We start from the raw sequence: 22,957 nt of genomic DNA, 5'->3' as shown, positions 1-22,957 counted from the left end.
CCCCACCCAGCTCAAGGGCAGCTTCCTGTCTACTGCCCTGCAGAAGAGTAACATGGGCTTTGGCTTCACTATCATCGGAGGGGACGAGCCTGATGAATTTCTGCAGGTCAAGAGCGTCATCCCAGATGGGCCTGCTGCAGCAGATGGGAAGATGGCCACAGGTGAGCCTCGTACACGGCACGCACACGTCCCGACTCCAAGACGAACTACCCAGGCATTCAACACACATTTGTGCACAGAGTGAACTTCAGATGAGGCGTACATCTGCTTCAGGCACTGAAACCAACACAGGGATGTAGACTTTTACAGTTCATACCCCGTATCAATTTTAAAATGTGCAATCATGCTGTCAAATACAGTAACACATTTTATGCGTACCTGCACTAGGCATGCACAGATCTGTTTAGATGTGTGCATGCATCTGCAGGTGCAACTTGCCAAGGTTACAATGAGCAGAGTGATATGTGTGTTTGTGATTGTGTGTGAGTGTCTGTCTGTGTGTGTGTGTGTGTGTGTGTGTGTGTGTGTGTGTGTGTGTGTGTGTGTGTGTGTGTGTGTGTGTGTGTGTGTGCATCCCCATCTGCAGGACTTTGTTCTTCCATTAATCATGATGGGGAATTTATGAGCACCATAACTCCTGGCTGGAGCCACAAGGGAGGGGCACTGCGGCGCATCTTGCACACAGACAAACACTCACACAAACACACTCACACTCACACACACACACAGGTGCTGATAGTATGCACACAAATCCAGACCAGCTGTAGTAAAGGTCAGCACTGGGGAGTAGGACTAGCAGGTGTGTCAGTGCTCTCAGCGTGCACTGACATATCTATCTACTTCTGTATACTGGAACAAATACACAGCCTACACAGCCCATTCATCATACATACAGATGCTACTGAGAGGCTAGTCCTTTAATTTAGTCCAGCCCTCTCCCTGAGCACAGTACACATGTTTAAGACTGTGTTGCCAGTTCATGCAAGAAGTTGTAATCACTGACTTTCTTTGGTATTGTGTGGAGGCTGCAGTGCTCGTATGTCCAACACAAAGTTCCTATAACTCTGTGTTACCTCCGGCTTGGTCGGGCGTCCCTACAGACACAATTGGCCGTGTCTACGGGTGGGAAGCCGAATGTGGATGTATGTCCTGGTCGCTGCACTAGCGCCTCCTCTGGTCAGTTGGGGCACCTGTTCAGGGGGGAGGGGGAACTGGGGAAAATAGCGTGATCCTCCCATGCACTATGTCCCCCTGGTGAAACTCCTCACTGTCAGGTGAAAAGAAGTGGCTGGCAACTCCACATGTATCGGAGGAGGCATGTGGTAGTCTGCAGCCCTCTTGAATTGGCAGAGGGGGGGAGCAGCAACCAGGACAGCTCGAAAGGGTGGGGTAATTGGCCAGGTACAACTGGGGATAAGAAAGGGGGAAAAAAATGTTAAAAAAATCGCTATAACTGACCAGAAAAGTAATAAAGCTTATATTGTGTCAGCCATACAGTATAGGTTTTATTTGCTTTACCCTCATCCCCTCCTCTTACTCTCTCCATTCTATCGTTTTCCCTCTGTCGTCTCCCCCAAACAACCAGGAGATCCCTCCCACCTCTCTTATTTCTACCCCTCCCATTTGCCTCTCCTCTCCTCCTCCCTCATCCCATTTACCAACTCGTCAACTCTCTCTCTCTTGCTCTCTCTGCTCACCCCCCCCCCCTCCTCTTCGTCTGTCAGTGTCCTACTTCTTCGGGGCTGGAGTTAGCTCCATCAGACCTCAGAAATCGTAGGCCATGCAGACCCGCAGAGGTGTGAAATTCTCAATCCCGGGGCAGATGAATTGCGGCACTTTCTGGTCCCTCTATGACACGAATACCAAAGACAGGGCGGACATGTTCAGACAGGGGACATGAATCTGTCCGCTCAACAGCCGCTCGATATTGCAGCATTCACTTATTTCCGAGACAGAGATGTCAGCGGTGAGATGTTTCCAGAGCAAAGCAAAAACATGTTGCCGTTCAGTTTATTTTTGCTGATGTAAATTAGACTATAAATTTGAGAATTGAGCAGCTGCGGAGATTTTCCGGGGAGGGGGGGGTGTGCTATGAAATAAGGTAGGTGTCGGAGAAGCGGCTTATTTTGGATGCCGATTTTAGTCAGAATGCTGTTTAATGCAAAACCTAGGGGGATGTTGTTGTGTTATAAAAATGGAGAGGCTAATCGCTGCGCCACACATTCATCACTGAGGGGAGTTCTTCAGGGCTGTGTCAATATACGATATAGTCCATTTACATAAATTCATACTCAGTTAGCCGTAGAATAGAAACCAAGTTTAGCATTTCAGCACAGATCTGAGACTGCATTTCTCAAGATACGGCTGTCTTAGAGTCACCACACAAAAAGATAGCAGCTTGTCTTCTCAGTATCTTCATGATTAAGATTTTGGTTTAATGGAGAGCAACAGAGAGTTGTTCTCCATTAAGAGGGTATAGAGGGTTTTTTCCCCCCACTTTTTCTCCCCAATGGTACCTGGCCAATCACCCCGCTCACTGAGTTGTCCTGGTCGCTGCTCCACCCTCTCTGCCGATCCGGGGAGGGCTCCTCCGATACATGTGGAGTCGCCAGCCGCTTCCTTTCACCTGACAGTGAGGAGTTTCGCCAGGGGGACGTAGCACGTGGGAGGATCATGATGTTCCCCCCAGTCCCCCCCCCCCGAACAGGTGCCCCGACTGACCAGAGGAGGCGCTAGTGCAGCGACCAGGACACATAGCCACATCCGGCTTCCCACCCGCAGACACGGCCGATCGTGTCTGTAGGGACACCCAACCAAGTCGGAGGTAACATGGGGATTGGAACCGCCGATCCCTGTGTTGGTAGGCAACGGAATAGACCGCCGCGCCCCCGGAATATTGATTTTTACAGGACAGAGTTATTTTATTAACATCAGTATTCAGCTTGGTAAGAAACTACTTCTTCGATCTGCTGAGTGACCTAAATTCATGTAACGTAATTATTAGCTTGCTAGCTATCCTGCTAACACTAGCTAGCTCACAGGCACTAACATGCATGCGCGGCCAGACCGGCTTCCAAAAAAAGGAAACAGAGAAACTCGGATTACAACACACACACACAGGGAGTATGACGTCGTTCTGTGTTCAGGACGCCATGACGCCACCATTTTTTTACATAGCAAACAGTTGTCTGCTGCTTTATTAATGTTCTAAACCTCATAGATATCACATCTAAGGACAGGAGACACTGACTGACTAATGTAGGGAAGGCCTTTTATTCATTTCAGGGTCAAAGCTACTTGTTCTGTCGTGAGAAATGGTGTGTGTGTTTGTGTGTAAGTGAACGTGCGTGCCGCTGTGTCTGCATGTCCATCTGTAACTTTGTAGGAATGATTTAACGTCGTATTTCCGCCTGAACTTCCTCCCTGGTCATAAAGAATGAGATCACTGGGCACGGTGAGGTCATGGCTCCGTCATTTGTTTTCTGCCAGTGTGCAAAATGATCGATTCTGACACACGGGCTCAAGGCAAATGTCATTTGCGTTTACCCAGGTTAATTAGAAAGTCCCTCACATCAAACCACCCCGAGGTGTGCACTAGCTCGGTCAATACTGGCAGTGGAGCACCAGAAAGCGTTCTTTGGAGCGGAGGAAAAAAAAAAGGAAAAACAGTTTACAAGGAGAGAGAGAGAGAGAGAAAATTGCTTTGATATCTTAACTTAGTTCAAAAAACTTCCATCCATCCACCATTATTTAGACCAGTCAGTCATGTGGTCACTAGCTGGACTGCGGGTTCGATCTCACTCGGAATGGTCAATCCAGGCAAATCAATATGAATTGCCAAGTTGACTCAGTAGGAGTGACATTGAGCCAAGCATTAGTGCTCCTGCTTGTATTAACAGCAATAAGAGAATTGGACAGGATTGAGCTCACAGTTAGCAAGGTGAGGGGCAATCACTTAACACCTGACTCACTTTGAAATCATGATTCTCTCTCTCTCTCTCTCTCTCTCTCTCTCTCTCTCTCTCTCTCTCTCTCTCTCTCTCTCTCTCTCTCTCTCTGTCTGACTGTCTGTCTCGCTCTCTGTCTGTCTGACTGTCTCTCTGTCTGTCTCTCGCTCTCTCTCTCTCTCTGTCTGTTTGTCTGTTTCTCGCTCTGTCTGTCTGATTGTCTCTCTGTCTGTGTGTGTGTGTGTGTGTCTCTTTCTCTGTCTGACTGTCTCTGTCTGTCTGTCTCTCGCTCTCTCTCTCTCTGTCTGTCTGTTTCTCTCTCTCGGTCTGTCTGTCGCTCGCTCACTCTGTCTGTCTGTCTGACTGACTATCTCTCTGTCTCTCTCTTGCTCACTGTCTGTCTGTCTGTCTATCTAAGTCTGTCTGTCTGAGTGACTGCCTGTCTCTCTCTCGCTCTGTCTGTCTATCTATTGCTCTCTCTGTCTGTCTGTCTGTCTGTCTGTCTGTCTGTCTGTCTGTCTGTCTGTCTGTCTGTCTGTCTGTCTGTCTGTCTGTCTGTCTATCTCTCTGTCTGTCTGTCTCTGTCTGTCTATCTGTTTGTCTCTCTCTCTAGGTTGGTCTGTGTCTATCTGTCTCTCTATCTGTCTCTCTAGGCCAGTCTGTCTGTCTGTCTATCTTTGTCTGTTTGTCTCTCTAGGTCGGTCTGTCTCTCTGTCTGTCTCTGTCTGTCTGTCTGTCTGTCTAGGTCTGTCTGTCTCTCTCTCTCTCTCTCTCTCTCTCTCTCTATAAGTCTGTGTCTGTCTCTCTCAAATTTCAAATTTTAAAGTGCTTTATTGGCATGACAAATAGGCACTCGTATTGCCAATTACTCTGTCTGTCTGTCTGTCTGTCTGTCTGTCTGTCTGTCTGTCTGTCTGTCTGTCTGTCTGTCTGTCTGTCTGTCTCTCCTCTCTCTCTCTCTCTCTCTCTCTCTCTCTCTCTCTCTCTCTCTCTCTCTCTCTCTCTCTCTCTCTCTCTCTCTCTCTCTGTGTTTCACATATACCCTCCACCAGCCAACCCCGACCCCCATCTCAGCCCAGCCTTCTTTGTATAATTGGCATAACAATTGTGGAAGAATTTTCCTACAGCAACATAAATTTTCAAAGTCGGCGCTCGTAGAGCGAAAAGTTCACTTCACTTTAATCTTGCAGTTGCAGGCGAGGGAGACCAGCGGCGTACAGTAGTTCTGATGGAGTGGCTCCTTGAATGTTAAAGAGCTTTTTTTTTCTTTTTTTTTAATACAGTGAATAGCAATATACACAGGATGTGGTTTAAATTCACAGAGTTGTATCAGTTTCATTCACAATAGCATGATGGACTTACTGGCTCCAACAGCAAGGTTAAAACAATGTAAGTGAATTACCACTGAACACCACTGGGTTTGGCCTGGGATGTGGACGAGTGTTCTTTACATAAACGCGAGTAATTAGGATGTAGAAAGGGCGATCGTCTCACAGGGTGAGGGGTGGGCAGTGTTATCTAGAAAGGCCCAGTGTGGGTGTAGGCCTTTGCATCAACCAAGCACTTATACACCGGAGTTTACTAACCAGCCAGTAGAGTCACAGAAGGTTGAATCAGTTCATCTGGGCACAACGTTTATTGACAGATATGTTTCATCACTCATCTAAGTGACCTCTTCAGTCTAAACTGACTGCAGGTATCCCCACCCTTATAAACAATACAGTGACCTAATGACCGAAACCAACGATCAGTTTCATATGCAAATTGCTGTGAACATTAACTACAGTTACAATGGTCATGTGTACTATTCAGAGAGAATTTGGGAATAGTTGCAATCACAGCAATGTAAGATGGATACAGATGTACTCTTAGACATCCCCCCCCCCCCCGTTTCAGAGATGGTCGTTCCCTCTTCACATAGGTGGCCTCTTTGACTCCCCATTCAACCCAACGTTAGGAGGAACCAGTAGAGTCATACTAGGGACTTTGATGAGTAGAATCAGGTGCGTAACTGCTTGGTTGGAGGAAAAAACCTGCACCCATACTGGGCCTTTCTGGATAAGACCCCCCCACATACACACACACACACACTCAAGTGTCGGTTAACTCAATAAAGGCTCAAATTAAGTAAGCATCTATGTAAAGAGGTACTCAGAACTTGGTTGCTTCCTGTCTGAAGGAAAGTCCTTGATTATAACAAAGGTGAAAAAAATTTACTTCCACACAATCTTTTATAGACAATCCTCTTTAAGAATAGGTACGTTTCAGCCCATATATATGAAGAATATTCTTTTATGGGCACCCGGGTAGCATAGCGGTCTATTCCGTAGCCTATCAGCACAGGCATTGTCAGTTCGAATCCCCATGTTACCTCCGGCTTGGTCAGGCATCCCTACAGACACAACTGCCCGTGTCTGCAGGTGGGTAGCTGGATGTGGGTATGTATCCTGGTCGGTCTGGGTGCCTGTTCGGGGGGGAGGGGGAACTGGGGAGAATGGTCTGATCCTCCCACACGCTACACCCCCCTGTCGAAACTCCTCTGTCAGGTGAAAAGAAGCGGCTGGCAACTCCACATGTATCAGAGGAGGCATGTGGTAGTCTGCAGCCCTCCCTGGATCGACAGAGGGGGTGGAGCAGCGACCAGGACAGCTCGGAAGAGTGGGGTAATTGGCCGGATACAATTGAGAAGAAAAAGGAGGAAAAATTCCAAAACATTTTTTTCTCTTATAACTTGTTAAATTTTATTAGCTGTCTGTATTGTTTTATATTTTTATTGCGTTTGTCCTCACTGTGGGATCGCAGGAAACCTGCTGGAAATCAGGTTTTAAACTGAGTCGGGCCCATGGCTGGTAATGGTTCTACATTGCTCCGCTGTTTTTTTCCTACTAAAAATAAAATGAAAATGAAATTAATCCGGGCATTAATTCACAATAATTGTTGACATTATCAAACTGGATACTGCTGCTTTTACACATCCTGTTTTGCCACTCGGCCCATTTTATTTATTTTTTCTAAACCAGAGCACGATATCTTACCTGGCGGTACACAATAAAAACTGTTCAGTCTTCTGGTAGAGGAAGATAAGACACAAACCATGCAGCCTTTGTGTCCCAGTGCACCTTTGTTTTTATCAGTGCAGCAGGGAGCCAATAATGGCCTCCACCTTGATAAGTGACGATCAGCTGCAATATTTTACACCAAAAAACCAGCTAATGACATTGTATCTTGATGTTATCTGTAGTGTGGGAAATGTTCTGTGGCTCGGTAGGAGCTCCGGGAGAGACCGGTGCTGATGCACGGTAAAGTTGAATCAGTGCAGGAAAAACTATCGCCCATTGTAAGACATCATTTTTACCTTCACTCTTGCCATTTCACCTCATCATGCATCCTTCTTGTGATTTCATCTTGTGAACCCTTTCCCCTCCAGGTGATGTCATCGTCTACATCAATGACGTTTGCGTCTTGGGCACCACCCACGCTGACGTAGTCAAACTTTTCCAATCGGTGCCCATTGGCCAGAGTGTGACCCTGGTGTTGTGTCGCGGTTACCCTCTGCCCTACGACCCAGAGGACCCTGCCAGCGCCAACAACACTGCCACTACCATCATCTCCCCGCTGGGCATCATGGAGCAGCGGCCCATCATGGTCAACGGCAGGACCGGCTACGATAATTACCTGGACTACATCTCGCGCACGGCGCGCTACGTCACCGACCACAGCCAGGACCAGGCCGGCGGCCAGCAGCAGCTGCTCACCCCTCACCCGGGCGACACCCATCTAGATGGCTCGCTCCCACCCACTACAGGCACGACACCCCCCGACAGCGTATCCATGGCGTCATCAGGGGCAACGCAGGGGGAGTTACTGAACCTGACCATGGTAAAGGGCATGGATGGCTTCGGCTTTACTATCGCCGACAGCACCACGGGCCAGAGGGTCAAGCAGGTGCTGGAGCCCCAAGGCTGCCCAGGCCTGTGTGAGGGGGACCTGATCGTGGAGATCAACCAGCAGCCTGTCCAGGGCTTCACACACACCCAGGTGGTAGAGCTGCTGAAGGAATGTGCCGTGGGAGCTGAGACCAACCTGGTGGTCCAGAGGGGCGGCACAGGTGAGAGCGATACATGGCTGCACAGCTATCTGTATAGATAGCCATCTATTTAAACTTTCGTTTTGCCAGGTGTGTGTGTGTGTGTGTGTGTGTGTGTGTGTGTGTGTGTGTGTGTGTGTGTGTGTGTGTGTGTGTGTGTGTGTGTGTGCATTTCTAGTCCAAAGAAACCCACCATACAACGCTACAGTCATCAAAGTTTCAACGGAGCTAAAAATACAATCAGCTGATAAAGTCTCACTCACATGCCTTCCTCAGGCCTGGTTCGTGATGTCTGTGATGTGTTATGACTCAGTTTCCTTGTACTTTCACACCCACTAGTAGTGACCATCTGTGCCAGTTATGGTCAATGACAGAACAAAGAGGCCTTGCTTACTAAGCTGCAGTCCTCAGATAAGCAGGAGTGTCCGCTTTGTGACATTGCAAGGAGCTTATATGACTTCACAATGAGCCATATAATCAACACACACAATCACCAACGTCAGGGCATCCCTTTCAGCCAACGCAATCGCAGATCTTACATTTTGTCCATCTCCACTCTTTTAGGTGGTGTGCAGCACCCTAAAGTGCAGCCTGTGCAGCCAGTCGTTTTCACTGTGAGCCCTACACCCTGTCTGTTTCCACGAGGAGCACGTGCTCGTCTCTGTTCACCTTCAGACGAGGAGCAATGCTCTCTATACACACACTTCTTGTAGCAGTAGAAAAACAAGCTCGACTTCACATGCCACGTCTCAGCAATGCTGTCGCTCTTCTCAACAGTTAACCACCGATTGAATTCCTGCTTTGTGTGGTGCTGTCAAGGCTTTTTTTTTGTCAATTTTATTTTATATTTGGGATAACATGATGTCACACTCAATGTGTTTTTTGGGAAAAAAAGAAATGGTAGGAGATTGCAAATGCTCTCAAGCTTCTTTACGTGTGCCCCTATGACAACTGTGGTTGTGCACGCCGCTATGACTCATATGCCAAGATATTTCTGGAAATAACAGATTGTGGGATATTTCGCGGTGTGTATGTCTGTAGATAAGGCAGAGGGGTTTCAGGAGCTTTGTGTTCTCTACCTCAAAGGGGGGGGGGTCCAGAAAACAAAGCCCCTTCAGTCACTTTAGCACTGGCAATATTAAGAACAGAAGGAAAACTCAGGTCTTACTCCTCCCCGAGTGTGTTGTAAAGCTGCGAGAAACAGAACATAAGTCATGTTTAAGCCTGCTGTGATCTGGCCTTAAGACTAAGCTTGCCTCCTTATTGAATTGTAAAGCTAGTACATCACTGCCAGCGATCACTCAGCCGGTAGATCAAACTGGCAGATTTTTTAATTAAACCTCAAAACAGGCAATACTTCTTCATTGACTCAGAGTTCACAATCCATGGTTCGATGCTTGCGGACCATTAATTAAATAATTTTTCACTTGCAGTTATAGCGCCCTGCATTATTCGGACGCGTTGTGTAAGCGATGGCGTGTCAGCATCATTACTTCATGTGTAATAGCTGGGCTGTTTGTGTTGGAAGCTGGACCAGCGAGAGTGGAGGAGCAGTCCTCTCTCCGCCCTTGTGTGGAACCAATTTATGATTCTGAATACGGCCTTTTGGTGTAGTGGAATGTCAGACCCATCGTATCGCTAGCTGCCCGGTGGCTCGCACACACACACACACACACACACACACACACACACACACACACTGTAAAGAATCACTTACAAAGGTCAGGGGCGTCCTCTGAATTGGTTTATTGCAATTTATTTCTTTATCAATCTGCCCATCCAGCTGGGAACTCACACACACAGGAAAAGAAAAGGAAAAAAGAGAGAGGGATGGAAGGCAGAGAGGAAAAAATACCTCCCACTAGTTCAAAAAAAGGATATCTTGCTTTCCAAATTCAAGCACACACACAGACAGACTCACACACGCACACACTCACAAAAGGGGTGCCAGTGTGGGCATACAGGCACTCACATATGCACACACACACACACACACACACACACACACACACACACACACACACACACACACACACACACACACACTGTATCCCATCTGTGCAGCAAGCTAACTGTGAAGCGGCCCTGCCATCTGTCTGGGTTCTTCACTTGTAGCGGAACATTAGAAGGTCGAAACGAGTGCTGCCGTCGAAAAGTTGTCTGTTGGCCCGCAATAAAAGAGCCAAACTTACTTAAACGCCATATTTCATCTCACAACCTGAACGCCGCTCAGCTCTTCTGTGCAGAAATATGCAACGGTGCAATGTCACATCTGTTTTTACTGATGTCTGGTGACATGACAAGCTGCAAGAGCTACAGCAGCTATTAGCAGCTGGTGTGTGTGTGTGTGTTTGTGTGAGTGTGTGTGTGTGTGAGAGTTGTTACCTGGACATTTTTTAGGGGGCCTTACACTCATTCATCTGCAACAGTTTACTGTTCATCTGTTGTACTGTTAGCCATATGAAGTTAAACCTTTGTGCGTAGTCTGCTGTCTGCACATTCTAGCATGGTGAAAACTAGAAACTTTGTGAACATTAACAGCAACACAAAGAGAATGGTAGCGTTGCTAAGCAAGATCTGAGCACCGTTCAAATGCCCTAATGCTCCTTGGGGACTTGTGCACATTATGGTGACACCTCTTGGACTTCATCAGCTCGGATCCCCGCACCAACCGTCACGCAGCTGAAAAGACCCTACCCTCCTTCACAGCAACATAGAGACGAGCTCCTGCCATGAAGCTAACCTACTACCCATTAGACGAGCTCCCACCATGAATTTAAGCTACTACCCATTAGACTAGCTCCCGCCATGAAGCTATCCTACTACCCATTAGACTAGCTCCCGCCATGAAGCTATCCTACTACCCATTAGACTAGCTCCTGCCATGAAACTGTCCTACTACCCATTAGACTAGCTCCTGCCATGAAGCTAACCTACTATCCATTAGACTAGCTCCCGCCATTAAGCTAACCTACTACCTATTAGACGAGCTCCCACCATGAAGCTAACCTACTACCCATTAGACTAGCTCCTGCCATGAAGCTATCCTACTACCCATTAGATTAGCTCCTGCCATGAAACTGTCCTACTACCCATTAGACTAGCTCCTGCCATGAAGCTAACCTACTATCCATTAGACTAGCTCCCGCCATGAAGCTAACCTACTACCCATTAGACTAGCTCCCGCCATGAAGCTAACCTACTACCCATTAGACTGACTCCTGCCATGAAGCTAACCTACTACCCATTAGACTAGCTCCTGCCATGAAGCTAACCTACTACCCATTAGACTAGCTCCTGCCATGAAGCTAACCTACTACCCATTAGACAAGCTCCCACCATGAAGGTAACCTACTACCCATTAGACTAGCTCCTGCCATGAAGCTAACCTACCACCCATTAGACTAGCTCCCACCATGAAGCTAACCTACTACCCGTTGTGAAAATACGGTCTTCGTTTCATCGACATGATGTTTCAGCTCTCAATTTGGCCGGTTGTTTCAGATCACTGGCTGCTAGCTGCACATGCTAATTGAGCCTGGCTAGCTCTCTCGTTCTAAGGCTGTGCGCCAGTAGCGAGTGCAGTGAAGATCGAGGCAACCACTGTCATCTGTCGCCACACAACTGTGGTGCTTGTTCACATATTTGCCTATTCCACACATGCACACAAGTCATTGCTTTTCTGGACACTCTTGGCAGAGGATCGAATGAGCGATGGGGGTTGACCGAGTTTATAACCCGTACGTGTGTGTGTGCGTGCATGCCTTTTAATAAGCATCCAAGCCTTCCAGACATGTCTACTATTTCTTAGGATCTCTTCTCAGAGGGAGAAAACCGTCTGGCCACGTAGATCGTAGACGCTCACTTGCTTGCTTGCTGGTTGTCCATCGTGCCCGATGATGACCATCTTCTTCTATTTGTGGGTCCTTTGAGGACTCAGATAGCAGAAGATACCTGCGCAGAGATGGTTTTTAAAGTGGCATGGGGGGTGCGCTTCTCCCAACGCCACATGACTTGATTGTAGAGGAGATGGTTCCGATGGCAAGGGGGATCCCTAGACGACCGGCACCTCCACACAACTGCAGGGGGCTGCCGGAAATCCAGTTTTTCGGAAACCGCCTCGAAGCGTGCCGCCACAGCTTGCTTTTCTGTTGGGGTAAGCTCCCTTAGCCTTATGTCTTCCAGACTCACCCACAAGGCAGCGGGGCAGTGGTTGATAGGTGCCAGGGCGTGTCCACCAGGGTGGGCCTGCACACCATATCTCTGGGGCCCACTGCTGCTCCGAGATCCCCTGCCAAGTTAGCCTGGGGCCGCAAGACCCCAGTTACCATGTGTGGCCACGGGGAGGCCTGGCAGGAGTCTTGGTGAAGGAGAGGCTATGTACTGGCAAGGGAAGGCTTACACGCTAGGATGCTTCCCTATTCGCCACAAAGGCTAGCCAGCGGCAGCAAGCTAAGGGCAGGAAGGACACAAGCGGGTTGGAAGAACACATGCACCTTCCCTCCAACTACACACTGCTGCACTAGACGCATCACAACACCCTGTGTGTATGTACACACACACTCACACACACACATGCTGAGAAAGTTTGAAAGCTCCTTTAAACCATGTTTACTGCAAAGCTCCACCACATTCTCGACCCACCATACCATACTCCCCCCCCCACACACACACATGCACACACGCACACACACACACCACCTACACATACCCTGACCCTGTGGCACAGCTGTGGTTGTGTCATGGCAGCGGTGCTATGACAACACACCTCTAATCGTCCTGCATCAGAGATCATAAATGACATTAATGGCAAAGAGCGTCCACAGACATAAACCTTCCCCAGCAGCGAAGGACACAATTGAAGTCTCCCTCTCTCTCAGTCTGTCTAGCTCACATCCACCCAAACACACGCTCCTTATCTCCACCTCTGCTGCTGAGCTGATACACAGAGAGCAAGGGCCAAGGAGGAACGGACAAACTACGTAGAGAATGAAATGTTGAGTGAGGTCGAAACGGAGGGGGTGGCGGGGTGGCGAGTGATGGAGCCGAAATGTAAAAGGCGGCAAGGTCTGCCGCCCTGAGGAATTCCAGTTTAAAGCGCCACACACTGTTTGCTGGAGCGCCGTTTGGCGTTGTCAAGGACACCGATCCTCAAACACAGAACCGTGCAGTGATGTGCTGCAGAGAGGACTACCTCAACTTTAAGGACGGCGTGTATGATTCTGTCTAAATGAAGGTTACCCGCGCTTCCTGGATAGTGCCAAGTCCATTATGTTTTCAAACTCATTGTGCATTGTATTCATTTGTGTGTGTGTGTGTGTGTTGGAGAAGAAGAGAAAGCGTTTGCCTGTGTTTACATGTGCTCAGGCATATCTGTGAGCGTGTGCTTGTATTACACCGTGTAATGTGCCGACACTCCTTTTCCACATGCCATCAGGAGCGGGACAGCTGTAGTCACCATGCAGTAATGGAGCCACTTATGATCAAAACATCCAGCCAATTAAGCTCCATCACCTCCAAACAGCCCAGACCCATCATACAGTTATGATATTTAGCCATTCCTTAAATGGGAGTTTGACTGCTGAGTCGTTTTGCCAGACAAATGGGCACACTCCGTCTCATCAGTAGTAATTATGGTGACGTTGTGCGTGCATGTGTGTGGCAGACAGCCTTATTAGCGGCTATCCAGACCATTAACATTCTGCGTCCTCCTCGCTGCACCAGCAGACATGCGGGGCTTTAATTAGTCGTGGAGAATCTCAGCACATTCACCTATACATGTGGCCATTTAACATTCCCTAACATGCTGCACCCTCCCAAACTGCTGCACAGGTCTCACACACACACACACACACACACACACACACACACACACATCCATATACACACCCACACACACACACACACACACACACACACATCCATATATACACACACACACCCATATATATATATATACACACACACATACACACCCATATACACACACAACACACACACACATACACACACACACAACACCACACATACACACACACACACAACAACACACACACAACAACACACACACCAGCACAAACACACACACACATACACACCCAAATATACACACACACAACACGCTCACCCATATACACAGACACACAACACACACATACATACACACATATATACACACACATATACACATACACATATATATGCACACACAACACCACACATACACACAACACCACACACAGACACACACACACATACGGCCTCCAATTCTCTCCTGTCATTCAATTTTTTTTTTGTGCAAATTTTTAGTTTTCACACATTTTAGATATTTAGATAGCTGCTTTTTTCAGTGAAGTGTGGACTGTGTGTGTGTGTGTGTCTGTGTGTGTGTGTGTGTGTGTGTGTGTGTTGGCCCTGTGATGGCCTGGCAGCCTGTCCAGGGTGTCTCCTCGCCTGCCCCCCAATGACTGCTAGGATAGGCTCCAGCATCCCCGCGACCCTGAAAACAGGATAAGCGGTTAAGATAATGGATGGATGGATGGATGGACTCTATCATCAAGTGTGCCGTCTCATCCGGCTTTGGTTGTCTAAACCGGCAAGGCCAGAAGAACGCTACGAGAAGACTGAAGATCTGATCCAACAAGCGGACGAGCACATTGTCTCGCCACACGGTGACTCACCCCCCCCCCTTACGTGAAAGCACATGTGCACGTTTGGCTGTGCACACAGGACAGACGACAGGGATAGTGGGAAGAAAGAGAGCGAAGAGTGAAGAATGAGGAAGATGAGTCACTCACGTGCTCGCTCACAGCTCTGTTACCGCCGCACACCTTTCCCGGTCCGGCTGAGCTATCTGCCAGGGACCAGTGCCCAAAGCAACAAGATTCGATAACTGCACAGAGCCGGTCAGATCATGCAAGGAACACAGGAGATGAAAGAAGGCTGCAGCTGCTTGGACTGTAAGAATTACACCACAACAGCCAAAGTGCAGGGCTCCACATCACTGAATATTATGTTAAGTTGCCAGCTCCCCCACCGCCACCCCTGGGACCGGGATACATATTCATAAAGAGCTGATTGATTTACACACCGTGCTGTTAAACCCACAGTTATCAGAATCCCATTTGAATAATTGAAAGGACAGCTGTTAGCCCTTCCCTGGGTTATCATAGAGCTCTTAGTGTGCGAGTTTGGTTGTGCATGTCCGTTTGCATATGTACAAGACCCTTATAGGCCACATAAATTAGTGTGTGTTTGTGCGTGTTGTCTACCACACCAGCATATTTGCTGTGTTTGTTGTCTTCTGCGTGAAAGGCTGCACATACAATATGACAACGAAACCTGTCCAGGAGTCCATTTCTTTAGATATACTGGATTATTTTGTGAAACATCCCACCCCGTGTGATGTGTGTGTGTGTGTGTGTGTGCGTGCGTGCATGCGTGCGTGCGTGCATGTACGCGTGCATGAATCTGTCTCACTGTTTTTTTTCTGTGTGATTTTGTTTGTTTTGTTTTTTTATTGCATTTCCTGTGTTTTCTATTTTCTTGCTCCCGCACAATGGATGGTCTCAATCAAATCAACAAAATCATGGTGGCTGTAGAAAGTATTTTCCAGTGCTCCTGTAATCATTTTGATGATGATTGTGGACATTTTCTTTTTCGACTAATCAGAGCCTTGCACGGAAATTTGAAAGTCTAACTCTGATGGCAGGTTGTACGCACTCGGCATCCAAATGTACCCTCTTCAACTTTCAAACACACACGTTTGTCCTCTGCGGAGTAGCATATGTCCCTTTTCAGACGTGCTTGCATGATTAATGCCTTCCATTTGTGTGTAGTGTGTCGTATTGGCTAGCTCTGATGCACTGCAGTAGTGCGGTCGAGACCTACACTGGGCTCCCTTCGTGTTCCGTACATTAGATGGAGATCTTGCACCAACTTTGCGGCTTTCACTTCCGGGCTTAAACTGTCCCACATGCCTCTGATCCAATTCGAACCACTTATTAGTTCTCACTTTGCTATGGTTTAGTGGATTGTTGGCAGTGGGTCTGGATGGTGTGTCTGTTGCCAGGAGGACCGGGCACAGCCCAGCACCCTTTAGAGCAGGGAGGTTCACAGAACAGCACTCCCCGGTTCACAACTCCTCTGATAGGTCGTGCAGGAGTACTGGCAGCACGGCTCCACTCCATCCGCATGTGCCATTACCTAGAGCTGTCTCTGGGCTTACACAAGAGCAATCACACACGCACACTCACACACACACACACACGCACATATATAGATATATAGATATATAGATATATAGATATATATAGATATATATGAGCGAGAGAGAGAGAGAGACACTCGCATGCGCACTTAAACAAAAGACTTCTCGTCAGTGTGGAACTTGGTCAGAGGTGAGATATAGTCTTCCCTTGTTAATGGTGTTATACTGTTCTGATGTTGGGAAGGGCAAAATGACACCTAAGATGGAGTAGCACAAAGGCCAGACACTGCATTATAAGGCGTAGTGCAAGCCAGGCACAGAAGTGTGCCTGTAGCTTCAGTGTTGCAGAGCCGGCCGGTCTGATTAGCATGCAATTTGAGCGCTTTCAGCACCGTGGACAGTTCCTTTCACCTATCCCTGCATGAACGATAAGTGCTGCTCTGTTTTCTCTCTCTGTCTCGCTCGCTCGCTTTCTCTCTCTCTCTCTGTCTAGCCCATCTCGTCTTTTTCTGAGCATTTGGCCACTGGGCACTAGTGACACTCATATTCAACTAAATCTCTGGCACGTCTGAGCTGACAAACGCTCTACCCTGAGGAGCTTGATCAGTAATGCTAAGTAGTGCCCTCTCTTGGTCGGTCATGGTTTTCTCACCGACTCAAACTACTCCTGCATGTGTCTTTGTCTGGTCCCTATATGTCCTTGAGACCAGGATAGATGAAGGTATTCTGGAGAGGGCGAGATAGAGAGACTCTTGCTATTGATTGTACTTTCTTTGGGGAGAAAAGTGTGCCGTCACTGGAAAATGAATTTTCTGTCTATCCCTGGGCATTGGTTATATACTTGGCAATAAATATGTTTTTGTCTTTGAATGATGGAACAGACTATATGCAGTGAAAATGAAATTGATATTGAATTCAAGATAACCAATTATAATCACCTTTCCTTTGCGATGCTTCATGCCATTGAATGATCTTTCTGCCATAGCTCGGTGTAAATGGTGCTGTAAAAACATCTTCTGCTCGGCAGTTTCATATTGGTTTGCTGTATTTATTTGTTTTCTGTGTTGTCACCGGTGGCTCGACGAGAGGGAGGTTTTTACAGTGTAACTGGAACTTCGCCACGGCAAGGCCGACGAGGCTGGCACATAATTCGAGCAGTCACCCCTTAATTCAATCCTTTCTATTTGCATATGCTTTCATGTTCCCAGAGAGCAATCTGTGGCAGCACTTGAGAGACAGGAGGGAGGGAGAAATTGAATCAGGATGATGTAGCATGCCTCTTTTTTTTTATGATCCTCTGAATTTCACTGTGGAGGTAGTTGTGGGGCACATGTTTGGTTTCTCTGTGCGTGCATGTGCGTGTTTGCATGTGTGTTTGTGTGCACATGTGTGCGCACGTACGTGCTTTCAGCCATGTGCACGTGTGCAGGTTTGATACCAGCCTTCGTTACGCTCTTCGCTGTGCCTGGAGAGATACTGTTGCATTCCACCACTTTATATGGATTTCTGTCTGCTGTGCTTGAAGAATGTTGTTGTAAACATGCAAAATATGGTGGTGGTTGGGGCGTCCGGGTAGCATAGCGGTCTGTTCCGTTGCCTGCCAGCATGGGGATCGCCGGTTCAAATCCCTGTGTTACCTCCAGCTTGGTCGGGTGTCCCTACAGACACAATTGGCCGTGTCTGCTGGTGGGAAGCCGGGTGTGGGTATGTGTCCTGGTCACTGCATGAATGCCTCCTCTGGTCGGTCGGGACGCATGTTCAGGGGGGAGGGGGAACTGGGGGAGAATAGCGTGATCCTCCCACATGCTACATCCCTCTGGCGAAACTCCTCACTGTCAGGTGAAAAGAAGCGGCTGGCAACTCCACATGTATCGGAGGAGGCATGTGGTAGTCTGCAGCCCTCCCCGGATCGGCAGAGGGGGTGGAGCAGCAACCAGTATGGCTCGGAAGAGTGGGGTAATTGGACGGGTACAACTGGAGAGAAAGGGGGGGGGGTTGAAAAATGGTGGTGGTCTACCATGTTAAAGGTCAACTCTGGATGAGGGGTTGGGTCGAAAGCAAAACCTACGGTTCTTGGTTTACTGAATCTGTCCATTTGCAGCTAGCGTTCCTCTGTAGGGAATCACAGCGTTCTTTGAATACGACTGCCTAGTCATTACCCCTGCTGCGCACAACGGATTCACAAATCACCTCCAGTAATGCGGGGTCATTAAAATCAGTCACGATGGGTGTTGGCATTTGAAAATTGGAAAGCCAACCGAATGAAATGTTCACTGAAGACAGATGTTATTCTCTTAAGGTGCGTGTCTGTGGTTAGAGATTGTAATAACCAGCGGTAGCTCGTAAGTAAGAGACAAGATAAAAAAAAGTTAGAGAATAATTGAGAACCAAATAGTCATTTCACTGTCAATAAACAGGGAAAGATAAACCGTTACAGATCTATAAATAGATAGAAGAGCCAGGAGATAACGTATCAGAAATAAAGATTCACCATCTTCAAATTTATGAGAGAAGTTTCCAGAGATGTGAAGATACGCTTGTAGTTTCTCTTTGCAAGAGTGTGGTCATGAATACAAGTACAGATATTTCTGGCATATAGTATAGTATATATAGCATAGTATCTATCTATATATAGATATATGTGTGTGTGTGTTTTGTTTTTTTTTAGCTGTTGCCACTAGAATAGTAGCTATTTGCCTATGTCTGATAATGGGAGGACAAATGTGCAGTCAGTTTTCCTCTGGAAATGTGCATTGCAGCTATTCCCATTGCTAGGTTTAAGCACATATGCACTCTGATGTACCAATGAATCCATCTCATATGAAACGTGGGGTAGGAAGACGGCAGTATAAGGAAGAGCAGGTCATCAGCATTTTTCTTGTCAGCTTGGTGAGCCACTGTGTGAAGCTGTACGGCTGTTGGCAGACTGGTAATGAGCCTCGGGTTGGAAAAATCTCTGTTGCTGCGTTAGCTGAGTGTGGAGAGGTTGAGCGAAATTGTCTATGATGGAGTTTAATTTGGACTGGGGCGCCTCCGTGGCCGAATGGTTAGCGTGTATATCACATGGCCACATTTTCGCAGCTGTCACCGGTTCGAATCCACCGGTGACCTTTGTTTTTGTTGCATGTCTTACTGCTCACTCTCTCCCCATTTCCTGTCTGCCTCCACTAGAACTATCTAATAAAGGTATAAAAATACCAAAAAAAGAGCATCTGGGTAGCGTAGCGGTCTGTTCTGTTGCCTACCAACATGGGAATCCCGGTTTGAATCACCATTTTGATTCCTGCTTGGTCGGGCGTTCCTACAGACAAAATTGGCCATGTCTGTGGGTGGGAAGCTGGATGTGGGTATGTGTCCTGGTCGTTGCACTAGCGCCTCCTCTGGTCGATCAGGGCGCCTGTTTGGGGGGAGGGGGAACTAGGGGAATAGCGTGATCCTCCCACGTGCTACGACCCCCTGGTGAAACTCCTCACTGTCAGGTGAAAAGAAGCAGCTGGTGACTCCACCTGTATCGGAGGAGGCATGTGGTAGTCTGCAGCCCTCCCTGGATCGGCAGAGAGGGTGGAGCAACGACCGGGGAGGCTGGGAAGGGTGGGGTAATCGGCTGGATACAATTGAGGGGGGGGAAAGGGGGAAACACCCCCCCCCCAAAAAAATTTTTTTTTTATTGATTTAGGCCTCTTCCTCTGTTGCCTGTCTCCTGATCAACAACCAGTTGTCCCAGTTTGTCCATCCACCTCCCCGCCATGCAACAGCAAACAGGGTTGCTGCGGCCATTACCGACTGGTAGAAGCCGTAAAGTTGTCTGTTGTGTCCTCTGAATGAGTTTCCTCAGAAGGAGCTGTCTATGCAGTCCTCTCCATTAGAGCGACGGTATTTGCTGTTTGTCGATATGTGCCCTCACCTGCTCTCCATAGGTGGAGAATGTCGCCATACTTTGCTCCGTCTTAAGTATACCTCCAACTTCTTCACCACGCCGCTATGGCTCCTCCACTTTCCTCTTTCTGCACAAGTGAGTAATTCATCCATGAACTCTTTGGAGGTGGCCTGTCGCGGAGCTGAATGTGAACTCAGAGGTATACAAGGTTGACGGGAACGGTGATATCGAAGTTCCCTTCAGTTCCCTTGTGTAACTCTCTGCTATGTCAGATGCGCATCATCCAGGAGGTTGGCATACTGCGACCTTGCTGGTGAGGGAATCAGTAACCCATTCCAGTACACGATGGTGTGATGTATACCTCCACACCAACCAGAGCTTTGCCCTGAGCGTGAAGGGCTGGAACGGGTTGGAAGCGTTGCAGGATATTTTTGCTTCGCCTCGTGGCCCCTTCAGTTTAGCATTAAGCGCTGCTAAGTGGATATATGACGGCGTGATCGATGCCGGTGTTGGCTTGGTAAGCTAACTGAAGGGGGTCCGTCTGTTGTTTTATGATATCCTCTGTCTAACCTATCCTGTCTAACCTAGCTAGCTGCTGGTTGGTAGCTTTTTTTTTTCAGAAATCAATTACTTTTATCCGCTATCTACGTTTATCTGTTAAATCAGTGGATAAAGACTGTAGGTTGAGGGCGTCAAGGTAGCGTAGCGGTCTATTGCATTGCCTACCAACACGGGGACCGCCGGTTTGAATCCCCGTGTCCAACACAAAGTTCCTATAACCCCATGTTACCTCCGGCTTGGTCGGGCGTCCCTACAGACACAATTGGCTGTGTCTGCGAGTGGCAAGCCGGATGTGGGTATATGTCCTGGTTGCTGCACTAGCGCCTCCTCTGGTTGGTCGGGGCGCCTGTTCGGGGGGGGGACTCGGGGTAATAGCATGATCCTCCCACGCGCTATATGTCCCCCTGGTGAAACTCCTCACTGTCAGGTGAAAAGAAGCAGCTGGCGACTCCACATGTATCGGGGGGAAGCATACGGTAGTCTGCAGCCCTCCCCGGATCAGCAGAGGAGGTGGAGCAGCGACCGGGACGGCTCGGAAGAGTGGGGTAATCGGACGGGTACCATTGGGGGGGGGGGATTCCAAAAAATATATATATATTGTAGGTTGATCATTCTTCCTGATTTTCATGTCATAGAAATGCTTTTCATTGCAAAAAAAAAATTAAACAGAAACAGCAGAAAAACTGAACCGCCTTTTCGGCTAAATCGTCTTTTTGTTCTCTTAACGTTGCAGGTCACTATTCACCCTGGAAGACCTCTAAGCAGGTAACATGCACCGGCTCCCAAAACCTAGACTGACCCCATTTCTGCTTTCTAATCTCTAATCTAAATTTTCATTCACATACCAATGGCTGCTGCGTGCTTATGTGTTTATCCGAATGACCAAAAAAAACAAAAAACAAAAAACCTGCTTTTAATCCAGCGCTCCTGTTGGAATTCTGCAATGGCTACTTTACATCCCAACCCCCCTCGCCCTTCCTTGCACTAACTCAACCGGCCGGTTTAACATCTGTTCCCCTCAGTCGCTTTTACAATAACCGCACTGTGAGATTTCCCCTCTCGTCATCGTCATGCGATGGCGGAGAGGTTGGGCGGTCCGCTCGCGGATATAGCATCACTAGACTGTTTACCGCCGTCGGTCTGACCTGACACATAGCCGGGCGGGTGCGGCCTGAGTCATCGCCATCAGGGCTGCCCACACTCCTGGCTGGCGTCTTTTCTAAATTGCACCGCTGCTCTGGTGATACTATGTCTGTGATCCAGCCGGGCTTTCGGCGCGGTACAGATGCATTTCCGTCCTGCAGACTTTTCACACAACTGGTTTTCCATAAACAAACATCTGCACTGATTGGTGTGGTGTTACATTACTCGCTGAAGTGCCCGTTGTGTTAAAAAGTAGCCCCCATTCATCCCTTCTTTGATCTTCTCTCAAGGCTTTTTGTGATCTTGTGCTAACACACATGCCGGCTGATTATTCTCTTTTATCTTCCTTCTTCTTTTTTCACTTTCTAGTCAAATATCTTGGCCCCTCAGATTAGGTCTCTCTACATGCAGAGCTTCAGAGCAGATCCTCGGCGTGTTCGCCGTGCCCCCCCCCCCCCGCCACGAAAAGAGTCGAAAACGCCGCAGTTGTGTCCCAAAAACCATATCCGCCCCCGACGTCATCCGCCAAACCTTAAGGAAGTACAGTTCCGCTTTTTAGAGTGGAGAGAAAATTATTCGGTCAATTTCTGTAGACATCCCAATCACGTGCTGGCACACGTTTGACACCTGTGCTTTTGTGAGTCATGTCTTGGTGTGTGCGTGCGTGTGTGTGACACATCCCACATCATAACATCCTCTCGGTCCTGCTCCGACCAGCTCCTAAGCCTGGCTCATTCGCGCAGCAGATGCCTCCAAGCCAGATCACGCCAACAATACGCACAACAATAACTAGTGACTCAGAGGGAGCCTCCGTTGTGGTTCGTTTACATAACGGCCACTTGCAAGTCCCTCCTCCCCTGCAAGCCACCCATTGTTCATCATCTCTAGTCCCTTTCAGTGCAAGAGTCTCTTTAGTCTGCCCCAGATTAATTGTAATTCCCAGAAAAATGCTTTGAAAGTGACGGAGTGACAGTCGGCACGCAGAACCTCTCTCGCTCTCTCTCTCTCTGTCTCACTCTCTCATTCTCTGTCTCATGCTCTCTCTCTGTCTCACTCTCTCGCTCTGTGTCTTGCTCTGTCTCTGTCTCTCTCTCTTTCTGTCTCATTCTCTGTCACTCTCTCTCTCGCTGTGT

The 22,957-nt window shown here is 48.1% G+C and overlaps 1 protein-coding gene across 1 annotated transcript in view; it reads left to right on the top strand.

The window, feature by feature from the left end:
* magi2a (membrane associated guanylate kinase, WW and PDZ domain containing 2a) overlaps positions 1–22,957 on the top strand; it is a 333,028-nt gene that overhangs the window by 284,635 nt on the left and 25,436 nt on the right. The window contains exons 9-11 of the mRNA XM_056275592.1: positions 1–161; positions 7,375–8,055; positions 21,415–21,446. The exon at positions 1–161 is cut by the window's left edge and continues 22 nt beyond it. Of these exons, the coding sequence (XP_056131567.1) occupies positions 1–161; positions 7,375–8,055; positions 21,415–21,446 (874 nt within the window). The remainder of the gene's footprint in view (positions 162–7,374; positions 8,056–21,414; positions 21,447–22,957) is intronic.

The sequence above is a fragment of the Lampris incognitus genome, chromosome 3, assembly GCF_029633865.1.
Source record: "Lampris incognitus isolate fLamInc1 chromosome 3, fLamInc1.hap2, whole genome shotgun sequence".
NCBI lineage: Eukaryota > Metazoa > Chordata > Actinopteri > Lampriformes > Lampridae > Lampris > Lampris incognitus.
This window is presented reverse-complemented; position numbering and strand designations above follow the sequence as displayed.